This window comes from Lingula anatina, chromosome 9 (genome assembly GCF_051362555.1).
Source record: "Lingula anatina isolate TDL-2025a chromosome 9, LinAna3.0, whole genome shotgun sequence".
Classification (NCBI taxonomy): domain Eukaryota; kingdom Metazoa; phylum Brachiopoda; class Lingulata; order Lingulida; family Lingulidae; genus Lingula; species Lingula anatina.
Genome location: NC_141775.1, coordinates 4456127 through 4474771, shown reverse-complemented (window position 1 = coordinate 4474771; position 18645 = coordinate 4456127). Strand labels below are relative to the sequence as shown.

Here is an 18645-nt window from a genome sequence, read left to right as displayed (position 1 = left end):
AAGGTAAGCACAACAGAGACCTATGATTATAATGCCAATTTTACTTGCACATCAATATACCACTGAAATATATATACGTGATTTGATATCATTAAGAGTTCCCATGACAACGAGGTCCTTTTAAGGTTAAAGTTTAAAATTGTCGGAAATACTAATTCTCAAAAAGGATATTTCGATCAAAATTTTCATGAACTTCAGTCAGGTGTACATCGCTTTATAATGTACGCCTATGAAGGTCGGTCTTTTCTCTTTAAATGGATTCACCTGATGTTTGAGAGTCCGCCCTCCATTAGATTCGTACAGGCTAGGGTTAGCGTGATGTATGTTATTCCAAATCTAAGGCGCGGCTAAGCTGAACAAATCAATGGGAACCGGACCCTGTGTCACAGGGAACTCTCTCGTACACGACAGTGTGTCACAGGTATGGTAGTCAACTAGGAACCAGAGTCCGTTTCCCAATTACTTTACACAGGTGACATTCGTCCCATATAGTAACACCAATACTCCAACTAACCCCAACCTGTACTTATCATACGGGACCACGGACTACCATTCTTGTAACACTGACATTTTTGTGACTACAGTAACATCAGGGTCGACCTCTACGTTTGAATGGAGAGCTGTGAATTTCTTGAAGAGGTCTGTGGTTGAACCTAAAACAAAGCACCAGTAAATCCTAATATGTGTGACTGTTTGTCCGTCCGTCTGTCTGTTTGTATACCTGGTATGAAGACGGGATACTATGCTATTCTAAAATTGTATTAAAAGATGGAAAATTTTAAAACTGCTTGATCCATTCACGTCATTCTTCAGTCGCCCAAAATTTCTGTCACGGTGGGTTGCGCAGCCAAGCCTATGGCAACAGGTACTCCAGTATCCACACACGCACCATTAATGCACTCAAATGATGGTACTGCCACTTGTTGCTCGAGACCGAAAATGCATATTATGCTGGTAGTTAACTGCAAGAAAACAGGTAAATATGTCAGAGAGAGAGAGAGAGATCAGAAATGTCTAGTTATAATTCATCTAATTGACTGCAGCAGAGTGGTACCGAAATGGCTGTGCAGATTTTTGTTTTACTTAAAATAAACTAGGGAATTCATTTCATAAAAAGACAAACAGGTGGAGAAAGAAGGGAGGGAGAAAGAATTTGCATTATGTACGCACAATCAACTTCTCTCTGAGCGCGTCAGACATGAAAGTTCCCATCCACTGCGAAATACCGAGGCAGTCTTGGGTTAGCAGCTCGCAATCGTTTCGAACCTCACATGGCATTCCCGTAACTGGAACAGTCAAAAGGCTAAAATTGCCACAATTTGCATTTTCTAACAAAACAAACATGTGATTCTGTCATTTCCATAATACAAGTCAGAATCGCCAAAATAAGCACTTTTCTCATTATTATCAAGATCCTCATTGACATGACTGTCACTATGTTTCCATCTAATTGAGGGAACACGGATCCTGACATAGGCCTACCTTTATAAAGCAAAATCAATATTTTTTCCTGGTTACTTCACCAGTAATTTACTTAATTACATACATTTCGAAGAGGTCTACCTAGAATACTTTTAACTAAAAATCCAATCGAAGTCCGACAACTGTTTGACCAGATATTAGCTGGACATTCCACCAGTTGCCCTCTAGTGGCATGATTCTGGGATCTCGACCCCAAACTAAAAGCGCACCATATTACAACTGCTGACATTTATATTAAAGTTATCATGCACGCGTTTGAAAAAAAAAACCAACATCCATATTTCAATCCTGGCCCCGGTTTCGCTACCAACGTTACATGGTCACATGTGCACATTTTAACCTATCAGGAACAGTGTTACAGCAGTCTCTTATAAATCCTAGCAGGGAATTAAAGGCCTATCCGATATAATTCCCTGATCCTAGTCAACTAAGCCACGGAAATGACAATATTTTGAAACTGCGTACAACAAAAGTTGTTATATTTTATTTCCCAATTCAGACACTGTGTTTTGTGAACTTACTGTTTATGCACGACGGATCTACCGTAGTGACCCCAGCAGCAGTTGCGAGCGGGTACACTGGGACCTGGGTCCTGGGACACAGGCAAACTCTGGCTGCTGAGTTTGCAGGTGTCGCTCCTGTCGCATTGGAATTGAAGTTGATAAAGAACGGGTTGGTCACACACTCGGTTACGCCGTCTGGGCAGTTGGCTGGACCTGTTATGAAGGTAGGTGGCGCTGCTGTCGTAAGTGGAGCGTTGTCGCATGCTTGAAACAAAGCTGAAGAATGAAACGAAGAACGAAATATCAATGACTGGTACACAACCAAATATCGGTGTTTTTTCTTTAGAATCTGATGACGTTAATATAATCATGACGTGACATAAGATAATATAACAAAACATTATATATAACATGGCATAATATCATGGCATAATACAACATAGCACAGTTCATTTAACAGAGGTCCGTTTTTCTGAAAAAAGTTCTTTTTTGCCTAGAAACCTATATGTGGTTCATCATTGGCATTGAACCTAGAGAAAAGTTTAGTTCAGAGCAGATCCTCTACCTACGGGCCTGAGAGCATGACATTACATGACATTACAGTGACATTACAGTGGCGAATTGAGGGGGATAATGACCCCCCCCCCCCCCCCCCTTCGATTTCTGGAAAAAAAATCACGCCAATGGTCCCCTCTTGAAATTAGAATTTTGATTCAAGCTGTAATCGTAGTTCTAAACCGTACCAAATGGAACCGTTCACTCTCTAAAATACCAAAAGTTTTTGGGTCCCGAACCCCACGCCAACCCCACGCTAAACTACATTACATACACGTAGTTCAACATGACAATGCGTGAAACAGGGCAGAATTTCAAATAACCGTCACACACTTAAATACTCACATGGTGCAGCCTGCGCATCAGACACCAACACCTGTTAAAAAATTAATTGATATATATATATATTAATCTGCAAGGAAATGATTACAGGTAGTGATGAAAATTTACAACTTTATAAGTTTATTGAAACGATTACAGGTAGTGATGAAAATTTACAACTTTATTGAAACAAAATGAATATGAACGTTACAGAAATGAAAACACAAATAATTTACGTGAATAAGACAACCTAATGATCGAGTGACAACCGGCGAGTGCGATAGGCGCAAAGTGATCTTATGAGGCAAGCTTAAAGCATATCTTTAATAATAATAATAATAATAATTTATTCAGTAAAATTGCAACCCAATGGTTATTGTACAATGTTAAAAGAAACTTAAACTAAATTAACTTAGATTTGATACTTTCTCTGTACGTCCTGGGTCAACTTAACATTTTGCTTGATTTGAAACATTATCCAAACGCTGTTCACATCTGTTTACAATCGAATGTTTATTCGGCCAAAGTGTAGGCCTACGTCACTGTCACTGCGACTACCCATTCGCTTTATCAAATTCAGATATTATAATTACTTTTTTTCTTCCTTTTATCATGTGTGTGTGTGTGTGTTCAGTTGTTATACATGTACAATTTGAAAGACACTTTTTGTTTACATCTCAAAACACATTCACGTAATAATAGCACTTATTTACAAACTTCATCTAAGTTTGATACTCCCGTATATATTTTGTGCTTTATTCATATTTTCTACACCAGACTGAGAATGTACAGAGTTAAAGTAATAGCAACAATAGTAATGGAAGGCCTAATAATAATAATAAAATACACAGATAAATAGCACCAAAATTACATATATAGAAATGTACTATTATTATACATACATGTTCAGTATTTCATAATCATAATCTAGGTATGGTCTTAATGCCGAGTCAACTGCTCACAACACTGATCATATGCTTGCATCATACTACAAGTATTGTATACATGAGTAAGACATAGATATTAATTATGCACAAGCCTGTTTTCTACTATGTGAAGCAAACCTTCATATTTATAGAAATTATTTATAGCCATAGACATCACAAAGTGGAAGAGTTAGCACAGTTTCTTTTGCCAAAATCGAGGTTAAGGAATTTGGCCAAGGATATTGTAACTGACTCGTTTGGGCTGTTCATTATGAAGGAGAATTTATCTTCGTTGCTTAAATGTGTAAAGCATGTATACGTATGGCCGCTTTGAACTATTTGAAAGCGTTCTTTTCTGTATTCAATATACAGAGGACAGTTAATTAAAAAGTGCTTTTCATCCTCTATAACTCCTGTGCGGCACATTTGGCATTTTCTTTTTTCAAGTGGTGTTGGTTATATATACATTTGTTTCGGATAGATTTGCAGAAGTGGTTTTGACGGCCATATTGGAAGAGTTCATCAAGGCATGCATTGACAAAGATATTCCAGTGGTCAAGGTAAGGAAATAGTTCACAACCTTTGCGCGTGATTGTAATTTATGAAGTCTTCAGGGGGCCAAATTAAGAAGGATTCAGAACCTGCTTGCCCACAAAATCTAACAATAGAACCTCATTATACATGTTCGCAAGAATAAAATAGATTTTGAAGTGCAATAGGTTTTTAATGGCTAACAAAAAAGGGGAGTGGGTAGGTGGTTTGGGAATTACAGCAAAAAGCGGATTCCTGCAGTAACTAAAATTTCAGAATGAAATTAAAATTTATGCACAAACTTCCGAGTGGCACGTGACACGTGATCTCTGCGCCTTGTACTGGATCCGCTTGTTATTAGGCTCTCTTAAAGAAACCTTTTTTACAACATGACTTGTGTGACATATCAGGTTAATAAACGTGGTGTTTTACCCTACCTGATGACCAGCGATGATCAGAAGAATCCCCAGGACTGTTGAGTTCCTCATTGTGATTGTGTGAAGCAGAAAGGGCAGCGCGAGTGATGTCCACAACTGAAAAGAAACAAAAAGTTCATGATAAACCTTTGATAAACCTTCAAACAGCAAAGTGCATGTATACTTTATACGGACCTATACCGACATGTGCATGTTGCTTTGAACGCAGAGCAAAAAATCCTTAATTAAAAAATTTATTGACCGACAACAATAACAACTGGTATTTTTGATAAAGCTTCCTAACAGTCCTTTTTTAATTTCATCCTACATAAGTCTGTAGGTTTTTACAGAGGAAATTAATTAAACATATTAATAACTAAATGTCTACCTGTACAGAATAAGTGTAACGCTCTTCTCCCTCTTTGCATTATCTTACAGACATGACCTTTTTCCGCGGAAACTGATGATCCCTGAGATTTCCGACCGGTTAGGTGTTAGGTCCCATGATAAATAATCAGAGTTTTTTTTTTTTTTTTTTTTTTTTTTTTTTTTTTTTTTTTTTTTAAACCTAGGCTCATGCCTGATCTGGCCTGATGATGTTAAGTACCCAAATTTCATAGAAATAGATAGATGTGACAACTTACCTCTTATTTTAACCGTAGATACCCCGTGGTGTGGTACTGAGTAAAGTCACAAAACGCGCCTGAGACCTTCTTATCCGATGTGACGCCGTGTTATATAAGACACATTAAGGAAATAACGCAACTAATGTGATAAGAATTTATTTTAAAAAAAGTGTTATCATTTTTATAGTTGAAAAAATGTTATGTCATTTAAAACTGTTGATTACACACGAAGTGTAAATGTATATCATCATCTTTCTAAAGAAGTGTCATTTTGTTTGCGGTTCGGTTGATATGAGATAACGTTAACCGCAGTTGCAGGTGACCTCGTAAGGGCGACGTAAGATAATGGCTAGACGTCCCTTCTGATAATGCTACCTACCAATTTGTTTTAAAAATAACCACTCAAATACTGAAAAATAATATCCAGACTGCCCTCACTAGGTGACCGAAATTCTTATTATATATGAATCTTGCAACTGAACAAATAGGAGGGCGGGGGTAAAGCTGGTTGAAAAAAGGGCCTATTAGTATTCTACTTTATTTTAAAGCCTCGGTCACAACCGGCCGTACGGGCTCTTACGGGCTGTTTGTGTCCAAATTTTGCGCAGAATCTCACGTCCCACGCAAGTCCTTCTTACGAAATTTCGAGTTCGCAGACAGCCCGTAAGCACGTACGGAGGATGTTGGACATGTCCAAAAGATTCTACGAATAGCCTGCGAACAGCGAGGCCGCAAGCGTAACTTGCTCCTCTCGCACGGAGTTAGCAAGAGAGACGCGCGTTGTGCAAGACGCACGTCGCAGGCAATGAAGGAGTAAATGCCCTTTGCGTGTTGAGTAAGGTGCACGCCCTCACAACCAACGAACAAAATCGAGAACACACCGGGAATGCGTCGCACGTGCGTCACCCCCACGCCCGATGTATAAAAGGCGTGCTCACGGCGCACGCTCTTGTCTTTACAATGAACGTCGACTGTGTTACGTGTACAACAATTTTCAAAAAATTTTCAATTTTTGCGCGATTTACTTTCTAATATGCCTCCAAAAGGCAAGAAAAAAAGCTTACATAGTAGAAAAAAGGGAGGAGGAAAAAGAAAGGAGAGGAGAACAGGAAGCAAAACTGACGTACGCCGTCAGTACGTCACCACAAACGTGTGAGGCAAGTGTGAAGCAAAACTGACGGAAAAGGGCACTACTTTCGCCGTGCGTTGCATTCCCTTCGTAAGTGGTGAGTGTGTGCCACGCACACAGGAAGCAAGACAAACTCAAGAAATGAGTACAATTTCCACGGCCATCGCTCCTTGCAATTAGCGTCCCTGGTTGAAAGGACATCTCATGTGGCCCTTGCGACTCGCAAGGCAGAATTTCCTCTACCTCTACGAACTCCACGGCCTCCGCAACACCCAAAAATCGCAGGGGACGTACGATCATGAAAGTCGTGCGTCCGGTTGTGACCGAGGCTTAAACTTTATCCAAACGTTTTTTTTTTTTACATCAAGATAGATCGAGTTTTCCTCACTTTGAAGAGTTAAGAATGGTGTAAGACCAAATGCAGAAAAGGTAGAATATTTGTATACGTACTGGTAGTTATTCAGCTGTCCCTATATAGTAAGTTTTCTGAAATGTTGGTGAACTAAATGCGTTTGAAAACCGATGGAAATTAGTCTCTTTATATTATCAATCTTATTTGGCCAAAAAATGAATTTTCCTGGGGTAAAGGACAATTTTCCCATACGTACCAATTGTAAATGAATGCATTCCCACATTCAAAATTAGTCCCTGTTTTTTTTTCTAAAAAAATCTTAAGAGATTATTACAGTGTGTAGCCATCTATGAAGGTCACGTGATGTGATGGCAAGTGCAAATTCCAAAATAAATGTGTTAACTGCCGTTTTGGGGGCAAAATAGAATTTTTTGTATTTCTATGAGTTATTTACAATGTATTTATTGTGAAATACGGATATCTTACGTACGGCTGTTATCCCTTTAATTTTGCACCAAAGCTGCTGTGTTGTGTTGGTTAATTTTCCCTATCAGTTTTCTCTCAGTGTTCTCTTGGGTCAGTGTAGAGCTCCGTGGTAAACTTATTACGGAATTCTGTTGTGTAGTACAATGTGCAGTACAATCTGTTTGTTTGTCTGACTGGCTGACTCTCTGCGTGTTTCCCTAACTGCTTGTTTCTGTGTCTGTTTGTGAGTCAGTGTTTTGCTGCCATTTTCTCTTCCTTAGGAAGTCTGATCATTATGCCCGTTTCTCATTTGTAAGCCTCTAAAACAATATAATGAATATACCATCTAAGCAGTTTTATTGTTAACACACATATACTCAACATTAATGATGAGATGAAAATTTCCTTTATTTCATCAAATGAATCAGGATAGTCAATAATCTATCAGTGTAAGGTAGTCCCAGTGCCATTTGCATCAGTGAGTTCAGACTAGTGTTACAGATATAAGTATAATTTGCGCTTTCCTTTGTCATATAAAAGGTGGCATGTGCTTGTTCCGTTAGGAAGCCAAGATGGCAACTACATCTTCACTCAGTCCCATGATCCCTCCATTGTACACTTAGACCGCAGGAAAAAGAGGGCGCTATTATACTCCAACAGCCAACACAAGACCTTGTGAGTGCATGGACAGATTCTCTCTAATATCACTTGTAATAATCAGTTACTTGTTTTGATTAAAAAAAAAAGAATAGAGCCAATAAGTCTATTAGCCTGTAATCATCAAGAACAGTTGGGTCGGAGCTGATCGGACATGCCCCCCCCCCCCCCCCCCCCCCCCCCAACAAAAGCTCTCCACAGGTCATAGTTTTGTGCCATTATGTCTCCTTGAACCGTGGACCTACAGTGGTCCGTTAACTCTTGATAAGTGACAAAACCACTGTAAACCACTTTCTACTTTAACAGCAGCAGTACTTTTTCACACACTCTTGTTACTTTTCACTCTGCTAAAAAGCCAAAGAAAATGTGGTTTCAAATTTGTTTCAATTACTCCTGTTATCATACGTTTTGCCATATATCAACACTAACAATAAAAACAAAAGAGCTGCTTTCTTTAAATTAAAGATCATACATTATTGTTTCCAGTTGTGGTGTGGAATCTCCGATTCCCCATAATCAAGGTTTCCAGTCTGGTTTAGGTGAAAAGAGCACCGTAAGGAGTGTGTACTCCCCCAAGTTCAGAGTGATCAAATACGAGCAGTTTATTACTCTGTATTTTGAATGCCAGGTGTCAACGTGTGCAAGCCAACTGCCTGGGAATAGGTGTGACGGGGTAAGCAATAGTAAAGACACTGTCACATGTCATGTACTGTCACAGCTAACACAATGTCGCATCAGACATACTACAACATATAACACACTGTCACACCTAACACACTGCCAAAAAAAAAAAAGCATCACATTTCATTGAGAATGAGACAGTCCCATCAGCCATTGCTAAACAACAATGCCAAAAGTCAAGGCATTGGCAACTTTATAATAAGATTTTTGTTCATTTTTTATTTCTTTCATTTGGAAATGGAAATTTTTGTTACATGTATTGTAATCATCTGAATGGATTTCCCATTAAGTGATAGAAAATGTCTACATTTTCATTGCAATTTTCATTACGGTTTCAAAAGAATCAGTGCCAACCAAAGGACACAGAGGAGTCTTATCATGGTTTTCACGGTCATTCAAAGGTCGCCACCCTGCCTCCTTGGTTACGAGTTCATCCTTACAATTTTCAAAATGAAAGTTGGTGGCTAGAGACAGAGCAACCAAGTGAGTTTTCTTTTCAAGTGATTTTGAAGTATGTCACAATAATTCTATAAATGTTCAGTTGTTTATTATGTGAGTTCGCTTTCAGCAATATTCTCTTTATCATGTCCAAAACAGTTACAGAGAGTGTGAACCAGTTAACGATTTGTTCATTTCTATTATGACATCAAGAGACTTCGTATCTGCTATAAGATAAACCAGCAACATAAGACCCAAAAGTGGGGTTGTGAACCGCTATTCTTTCAACGGTTTTGCTTACAATGCACCTCAGTGTTTTAAAGTAAAGAAATGAAATTTCCCAGAAAATTAAGTTTTTCTATATAAAGGTTTAACACTCTTGGTGTTTCTGTATTGTTCGTCTTCACAGAAGTTAACAAACGCAGTTCAGACACTGAAGACCCACCGACTAAAGGAAAAGAAGAGAATGATACCGAAACTGAAAGGAAGAACGAAAATGACCAGGGTGACTACCGACCTGTTTTGAGCGTCTCAGAATTAATCATGGTTCTGGATGATGATAGAGAGAAACCACAGGCACAAACTAAAGGTGATTTACAAACAAACACCAGTAATTATCGTTAACTTTTTTATTAATATGTTAATGATAATAATTTATTCAGCTGATATATATGTAAAATATACGTCAAAAATTGTATTCTTTTGTATGCCCTTGAAGGTGATTTAAAAGTGAAATAATAATAATGTAGTAATGCTAATAATACAATCATCAAATTTAAGATGTGAAAATAAACCTTAGTGTAATAAAAAGGATACGATAAAAGATAAATTAGATGAAAGTTAATGATTTATTTTATTTGTGAGCGCTCTATCGCGTATTATACATGTATGTGAATAAGCAGAGCGGTTAGAGCAACATTTGTCAGTTTCACTAAGTCTGTGGTGAATGCAACTTCTCGTTACGGGTTTTCAATAGTCTATTTAAATATATATCTATATATATATTTCAATAGTCTATTTAAATATATATCTATATATATAACCAAGCGGTCTCTAGGGGCACGTATTATATCCATTTATACCGATAATTTCACGAAGCAAGTTTGTAGTCTCTGTAATTTGTTTCTACTTCTTTTATTATTATTTTTTATACATATATTTTCACTTTATTAAACATTTTATCCACAAGACCAAATATTTGAAAAATGTCTTCATGACTAAATTACGATTTCATCATTATTATTATATATATTTTAATTATTCAGGTTAGATTTCTAAATTCCCGGATGAGGAAGACTATGCCAGTGACGAGTGTGATCTCCACAGCATCGAGATGATCTCTCTTCTCGGCATCCTCGGCGTTCTGGTGACGACCATCTTGTGCGTGCGTCTACGAAGAGTTCGTCGCTGGGGTTTGACGCAGCGGCAGCGCTTCTTTAGCACGGCTAGCGACGTGACGACCACCAGTCCCTCGCACAAACTGGTTAAAACGATACCATTAAATGGAAGCTGTTCCCCTTCTTCAGATTTGGTGTTCTCGCCACGGTGAATTACAGGCTATCATTTGATGGAATTGAATACATAGTCGTAAGGGAAAGTATTCTTATTTTGATGCGCAGTCGAACGGTAAATTTGCCAAATGCTATTCAAGGAAACTGAAAGACTGAAGTAGTCCTTAATTCAAGTGAATGAAAAGATTGGACTTATTTTTCCTTTTACAATACTTTCTTTTAGCAAGAATGCTTCTTTGACCTCTGAACCGTATAAATTCCCTTAGTTCTTTTGATAAAAGCCCGTTTCTACAGTAATATACCTTATTTGAAATAATCATAGTCATTTTGTTTGCGCTGTTGCAGAGTGTTGTTTTTGTTTGTTGGTGTATTTGGAGAAAATGTTGTCACTAAAATTAACAAAAACATTGTCGGCCGTTAAAACAATCCTTTTTTTATAAAATACTGAAAATAACCCCCACAAAAATCCAGACGGCGGCACTTATTTATTCAGGGTTGTGATAATTTGCAGAACATTTCCTTGTTTTAAAGTCGTAATTATTTTTATTCCCAAAAGGGAATAAAAAGGTGATGAAGACTCTTACAGAAAGGTAAGCACAACAGAGACCTATGATTATAATGCCAATTTTACTTGCACATCAATATCCCACTGAAATATATATATATACGTGATTTGATATCATTTATACCTTATGACAACGAGGTCCTTTTAAGGTTAAAGTTTAAAATTACAAATTCTCAAAAAGGATATTTCGATCAAAAATATTATGAACTTCAGTCAGGTGTACATCGCTTTATATTGTACAGCAATTAAGGTCGGTCTTTTCTCTTTAAATGGATTCACCTAATGTTTGAGAGTCCACCCTCCATTAGATTCGTACAGGCTAGGGTTAGCGTGACGTATGTTATTCCAAATCTAGGACGCGGCTAAGCTGTACAAATCATTAGGAGTCAGACCCTGTGACACAGGTAGCTCTGTTGTACACGATCGACAGGGTGTGTCAGGCATGATAGTCAGCTAGGAACCAAAGTCCGTTCCCCATTACTTTGCACAGGTGACATTCGTCCCAATAGTAACACCAATACTTCGACTAACCCCAACCTATACCAATCATATGGGACCACGGACTACCATTCTTGTAAAACTGACATTTTTTTTTGCTATTGGGGTGACTACAGTAACATCAGGGTCGGCCTCTACGTTTGAATGGAGAGCTGTGAATTTCTTAAAGAGGTCTGTGGTTGAACCTAAAACAAAGCACCAGTAAATCCTAATATGTGTGCTTAGGAGTGACTGTCCGTCATTCCGTCCGTACATCTGTCTGTCTGTTTGTATGCCTGGTATAAGGACGGGATCCTATGCTATTCCAAAACTGTATTAAAAGATGGAAAATTTCAAAACTGCTTGATCCATTCACGTCATTCTTCAGTCGCCCAAAATTTCTGTCACGGTGGGTTGCGCAACCAAGCCTATGGCAACAGGTACTCCAGTATCCACACACAAACCACCAATGCACTCAAATGATGGTACTGCCACTTGTTGCTCGAGACCGAAAATGCATATTATGCTGGTAGTTAACTGCAAGAAAACAGGAAAATGTGTCAGAGAGAGAGAGATCAGAAATGTCTAGTTATAATTCATCTAATTGACTGCAGCATAGTGGTACCGAAATGGTTTTGCAGATTTTTGTTTTAGGCCTACTTAAAATAAACAAGGAAATCCATTTAATAAAAAGACAGACAGGTGGAGAAAGAAGGGAGGGAGAAAGAAATATGTACGCACAATCAACTTCTCTCTGAGCGCGTCAGACATGAAAGTTCCCATCCACTGCGAAATACCGAGGCAGTCTTGGGTTAGCAGCTCGCAATCGTTTCGAACCTCACATGGCATTCCTGCAACTGGAACAGTCAAAAGGCTAAAATTTCCACAATTTGCATTTTCCGAAAAAACAAACATGTGATTCTGTCATTTCCATAATACAAGTCGGAATCACCAAAATAAGCACTTTTCTCATTATTATCAAGATCCTCATTGACATTACTGTCACTATGTTTTCCTCTAATTGAGGGAACACGGATCCTGACATACCTTTATAAAGCAAAATCAATATTTTTTCCTGGTTGCTTCACCAATAATTTACTTAATTACATACACACATTTCGAAGAGGTCTTCCTAGAATATTTTTAACTAAAATTCAATCGAAGTCCGACAACTATTTGATAAAAAAGTTGAGGTTTTTCAACATGTTTTGAATGGCGTCTATGTCACCTTGGACAACTGCTACTTAGATCAACCTCTATGACAAACCCGTGCACCTTTGCCGGACACAAAGAAATAATCTACGTCTAGAAATAGGAGGTTTGCATTAGCGTAGAATCGTGGAACGTACGATTCTCAACCCTGATGACAATTCCCTTAAAAGACCCCCCCTTCACACCCACACCCTCTCCACCCCAAGAAAGGTGGAATCGTTTCAAAATTAAACAGATTCCAATAGACTAGAGCCCCATTTCACAGAAAATTTTAACCGTTAGTTGACTAGGATGTGTGCATATGTCCATGAGAGTGCTGTTTCTGGTAGGGTAAGATGTGTGCATGTGTCTACGTAACGTTGGTAACAAAAGATGTAAGCCACCAGAACTTACAGGTTCTTTTGAGAAACTGGTGCCAGGAATAAATTTTAAACCCGGCTGTTCTCGTTTGCCGAGGATTTCAGGCTCCAAACCCATGCGGCTTGCTACCAGTGGGCCATCAGATATTAGCTGGACATTCCACCAGTGCCACCCTGAGCTTCAGAGATAACTTGACACTAACCTCTTCACAATAGCCTATCTTCGTCGTGTCAAGTTACCTCTGACGAAAATAGTTTGACCTAGTTTATATAAGCCAATCGAATCCAAGTTTCAAAATTTTTCACCAAAGTTTGGTGAAAACGCTGATTGGTTGACCGTCAATCGGTAATCCTCGGCTGATTCCGCAAGCTCCATACTAACAACAAAGTTATTGTCGAGTGCGGAGACATCCGAGTAGTGCCGAGTGCATAACCGTACACAAAGAAAGCATGGCGTCTTCTACGAGTGACTACTTAAAATAATGTGTTAAGTTATCTCTTGATTCTTTGCAAAATATGAGTATATCGGAATTGAAACCAGAGCAGTTTGAGGCCCTGCATCATTATCTACTGAGGGATGATGTATTTTGCGTGCTGCCCACAGGTTACGGCAAGTCCCTGATATTGAGCCTTATCTCTAATTGGTCCGGATTTGAACAAAGCGCGCTTTGACTCGTTCCCGTTCATTGGCTAGATCGTTCGATGAGTCATTGAGTGCGGGCTTTAAATTTGGTTGGCGGGCGGCGGGGGCAATCGAATGTGGTCAGAGGTAACTTGACACGATGAAGATAGGCTATAGTGAAGAGTTTAGTGTCAAGTTATCTCTGAAGCTCAGGGTGACCAGTGCCCTCTAGTGGCATGATTCCGGGATCTTGACCCCAAACTAAAAGCCCACCGCTCCCCACTATGTTGTCCGCATATTACAATTGCTGACATTTATATTAAAGCTATCATGCACGCGTTTGAAAAAAAAACAAACATCCATATTTCAATCCTGGCCCCGGTTTCGCTACCAACTGTACATGCAACGTTACATTGTCACATGTGCACATTTTAACCTATCAGAAACAGTGTTACTCTTATAAATCCTAGCAGGGAATTATAGGCCTATCCGATATAATTCCCTGATCCTAGTCAACTAAGCCACGGAAATGACAATTTTTTGAAACTGCGTACAACAAAAGTTGTTATATTTTATTTCCCAATTCAGACACTGTGTTTTGTGAACTTACTGTCAATGCACGACGGATCTACCGTAGTGACCCCAGCAGCAGTTGCGAGCGGGTACACTGGGACCTGGGTCCTGGGACACAGGCAAACTCTGGCTGCTGAGTTTGCAGGTGTCGCTCCTGTCGCATTGGAATTGAAGTTGATAAAGAACGGGTTGGTCACACACTCGGTTACGCCGTCTGGGCAGTTGGCTGGACCTGTTATGAAGATAGGTGGCGCTGCTGTCGTAAGTGGAGCGTTGTCGCATGCTTGAAACAAAACTGAAGAATGAAACGAAGAACGAAATATCAATGACTGGTACACAACCAAATATCGGTGTTTTTTCTTTAGAATCTGTTAATATAATCATGACGTGACATAAGATAATATAACAAAACATTATATATAACATGGCATAACATCATGGCATAATACAACATAGCACAGTTCATTTAACAAAGGTCCGTTTTTCTGAAAAAAGTTCTTTTTTGCCTAGAAACGTATATGTGGTTCATGATTGGCATTGAACCTAGATAAAAGTTTAGTTCAGAGCAGATCCTCTACCTACGGGCCTGAGAGCATGACATTACATGACATTACAGTGACATTACAGTGGCGAATTGAGGGGGATAATGACCCCCCCCCCCTTCGATTTCTGGGAAAAAAAATCACGCCAATGGTCCCCTCTTGAAATTAGAATTTTGATTCAAGCTGTAATCGTAGTTCTAAACCGTACCAAATGGAACCGTTCACTCTCTAAAATACCAAAAGTTTTTGGGTCCCGAACCCCACACCAACCCCACGCTAAACTACATTACATACACGTAGTTCAACATGACAATGCGTGAAACAGGGCAGAATTTCAAATAACCGTCACACACTTAAATACTCACATGGTGCAGCCTGCGCATCAGACACCAACACCTGTTGAAAAATTAATTGATATACTGTATATATATATATATATATATATATATATATATATATATATATATATATATATATATATATATATATATATCTGCAAGGAAATGATTCCAGCAAGTGATGAAAATTTACAACTTTATTGAAACAAAATGAATATGAACGTTACAGAAATGAAAACACAAATATTTTACGTGAATAAGACAACCTAACGATCGAGTGACAACCGGCGAGTGCGATAGGTGCAAAGTGATCTTATGAGGCAAGCTTAAAGCATATCTATAATAATAATAATAATAATAATAATAATAATAATAATAACAGTTTATTCAGTAAAATTGCAACCCGATGGTTGTTATACAATGTTAAAAGAAACTTAAACTAAATTAACTTAGATTTGATACTTTCTCTGTACGTCCTGGGTCAACTTAACATTTTGCTTGATTTGAAATGTTTATTCGCGCCAAAGCGTAGGCCTACGTCACTGTCACTGCGACCACCCATGCGCTTTATCAAATTCAGACATTACAATTACTTTTTCTTCCTTTTATCGTGTGTTTGTGTGTTAGTGTGTGTTCAGTTGTTATACATGTACAATTTGAAAGACACTTTTTGTTTACATCTCAATACACATTCACGTAATAATAGCACTTATTTACAAAATTCATCTAAGTTTGATACTCCCGTATATATTATGTGCTTTATTCATACTTTCTACACCAGACTGAGAATGTACAGAGATAAAGTAATAGCAACAATAGTAATGAGAGGCCTAATAATAATAATAATAATAATAATAATAATAATAATAATAATAATAATAAAATACATAGATAAATAGCACCAAAATTACATATATAGAAATGTACCATTAGTATACATACATGTTCAGTATTTCATAATCATAAGCTAGGTATGGTCTTAATGCCGAGTCAACTGCTCACAGCACTGATTATATGCTTGCATCATACTACAAGTATTGTATACATGAGTAAGACATAGATATTAATTATGCACAAGCCTGTTTTCTACTATGTGAAGCAAACCTTCATATTTATAGAAATTATTTATAGCCATAGACATCACAAAGTGGAAGAGTTAGCACAGTTTCTTTTGCCAAAATCGAGGTTAAGGAATTTGGCCAAGGATATTATAACTGACTCGTTTGGGTTGTTCATTATGAAGGAGAATTTATCTTCGTTGCTTAAATGTGTAAAGCATGTATGGCCGCTTTGCACTATTTGAAAGAGTTCTTTTCTGGATTCAATATACAGAGGACAGGTAATTAAAAAGTGCTTTTCATCCTCTATAACTCCTGTGTGGCACATTTGGCATTTTCTTTTTTCAAGTGGTGTTGGTTATATATACATTTGTTTCGGATAGATTTACAGAAGTGGTTTTGACGGCCATATTGGAAGAGTTCATCAAGGCATGCATTGACAAAGATATGCCAGTGGTCAAGGTAAGGAAAAAGTTCAAAACCTTTGCGCGTGATTGTAATTTATGAAGTCTTCAGGGAGCCAAATTAAGAAGGATTCAGAACCTGCTTGCCCACAAAATCTAACAATATATTGTTCTATAGAACCTCGTTATACATGTTCGCAAGAATGAAATAGATTTTGAAGTGAAATAGGTTTTTAAAGGGATAAAAACTCTTCGTGTGATATCTATATTTCACAATAAAAACATTGTGAACAACACATAAAAATATAACATATTCTGTTTTACCACAAAAACGGCAGTTATAGCTATTATTCAGATATCTGAGCTTGTCTTCAGATCACGTGACCTCCATTGATGGCTGTACTCAGTTATAATCTCTTAAGAGATTTTAACAAAAAACCAAACTGTTTAGAAAAAAAACAGGGACTAACTTTGAATGTAAAAATGGATTCATTAACCATTGGTAAGTATGGAAAAATTGTTGTTTACTCCAGGAAAATTCATTTTTTGGCCAAAACGAAGAGTTATTATCCCTTTAATGGCTAACAAAAAAGGGGAGTGGGTAGGTGGTTTGGGAATAACAGCAAAAAGCGGATTCCTGCAGTCGGACATCGGTTAACTAAAATTTCAGAATGAAATTAAAATTTATGCACAAACTTCCGAGTGGCACGTGACACGTGATCTCTGCGCCTTGTACTGGATCCGCTTGTTATTAGGCTCTCATTTTTACAACATAACTTGTGTGACATATCAGGTTAATAAACGTGGTGTTTTACCCTACCTGATGACCAGCGATGATCAGAAGAATCCCCAGGACTGTTGACCTCCTCATTGTGATTGTGTGTAGCAGACAGGGGGCAGCACGAGCGATGTCCACAACTGAAAAGAAACAAAAAAAGTCCATGATAAACCTTGCATCGTTTTGAGCGCAAATTTCAGGTGTGCTTTATACGGACCTGTACCTCCATGTTGCCTCCATGTTTTAACGAGGAGTAAAAAATCCTTAAATTAAAAAGTTTATTGAACGACAACAAAAAAAAGGTATTCTTGATGAAGCTGCTTTATAGTCCTTCTTTTAAATTTCACCCCACGTGTCTATAGGCTTTTAGAGAGTTTTTTTTATTAACAGCGAGCTACCTATGCAGAATTAGTGTACAGCCTATTCTCTCCGTGTGCATTATCTTACCTGATGAAGTTAAGTGCCCTTATTTCTTGGAAATAAACAGACGTGACAACTTACCTCTTATTTTAATCGTGGATACCAGTACCCTGTGATGTCGCACTGAGTAAAGTCACAAAACACGCCTGAGACCTTCTTATCCGATGTGACGCTGTGTTATATATGACACCTTAAGGAAATAACGCAACTAATGTGATAAGCATTTATTTTAGAAAAGTCTTGTCATTTTCATAGTTGAAAAAAAAACGTTATTTCATTTGAAACTGTTGATTACACACGAAGTGTAAATGTATATCATCATCTTTCTAAAAAAGTGTCATTTTGTTTGCGGTTCGGTTGATATGAGATAACGTTAACCGCAGTTGCTGGCGACCTCGTAAGGGCGACGTAAGATAATGGCCAGACGTCCCTACTGATAATGCTACCTACCAATTTGTATTAAAAATAACCACTCAAATACTGAAAAATAATATCCAGACTGCCCTCACTAGGTGACCGAAATTCTTATTATATATGAATATTGCAACTGAACAAATTGGAGGGCAGGGGTAAAGCTGGTTGAAAAAAAAGGGCCTGTCATTATGCTACTTTATTTTAAACTTTATCCAAAGTTTTTTTTCCTTTTTTACATCAAGATAAATCCAGTTTTCCTCACTTTTAAAAGTTTTTAGACATTTACTGGT

The 18645-nt window shown here is 38.0% G+C and overlaps 3 protein-coding genes across 3 annotated transcripts; 1 reads left to right on the top strand and 2 right to left on the bottom strand.

Moving 5' to 3' along the window:
- Window positions 1-26: 26 nt before the first annotated feature.
- On the bottom strand, window positions 27-4848 carry LOC147759807 (uncharacterized). Its single transcript, XM_086995507.1, has 5 exons — window positions 4756-4848; window positions 2886-2916; window positions 2004-2261; window positions 1171-1286; window positions 27-962 (listed from the first exon to the last, which is right to left on the bottom strand). The coding sequence occupies exons 1-5, from the start codon at window positions 4804-4806 to the stop codon at window positions 810-812; spliced, it is 609 nt and encodes a 202-aa protein (XP_086851633.1). The 5' UTR covers window positions 4807-4848; the 3' UTR covers window positions 27-809.
- A 2044-nt stretch (window positions 4849-6892) lies between these two features.
- LOC106178345 (uncharacterized) lies at window positions 6893-9706 on the top strand. Its single transcript, XM_086995520.1, has 5 exons — window positions 6893-6897; window positions 7847-7981; window positions 8450-8636; window positions 8986-9127; window positions 9492-9706. The coding sequence occupies exons 1-5, from the start codon at window positions 6893-6895 to the stop codon at window positions 9704-9706; spliced, it is 684 nt and encodes a 227-aa protein (XP_086851646.1).
- Window positions 9707-11061: 1355 nt separating this feature from the next.
- LOC147759806 (uncharacterized) lies at window positions 11062-18573 on the bottom strand. The gene is made up of 6 exons (XM_086995506.1): window positions 18023-18573; window positions 17564-17661; window positions 15309-15339; window positions 14439-14696; window positions 12377-12492; window positions 11062-12172 (listed from the first exon to the last, which is right to left on the bottom strand). Exons 2-6 carry the CDS (start codon window positions 17612-17614, stop codon window positions 12020-12022), a joined length of 609 nt encoding a protein of 202 aa, XP_086851632.1. The 5' UTR covers window positions 17615-17661; window positions 18023-18573; the 3' UTR covers window positions 11062-12019.
- Between the last annotated feature and the right edge of the window lie 72 nt (window positions 18574-18645).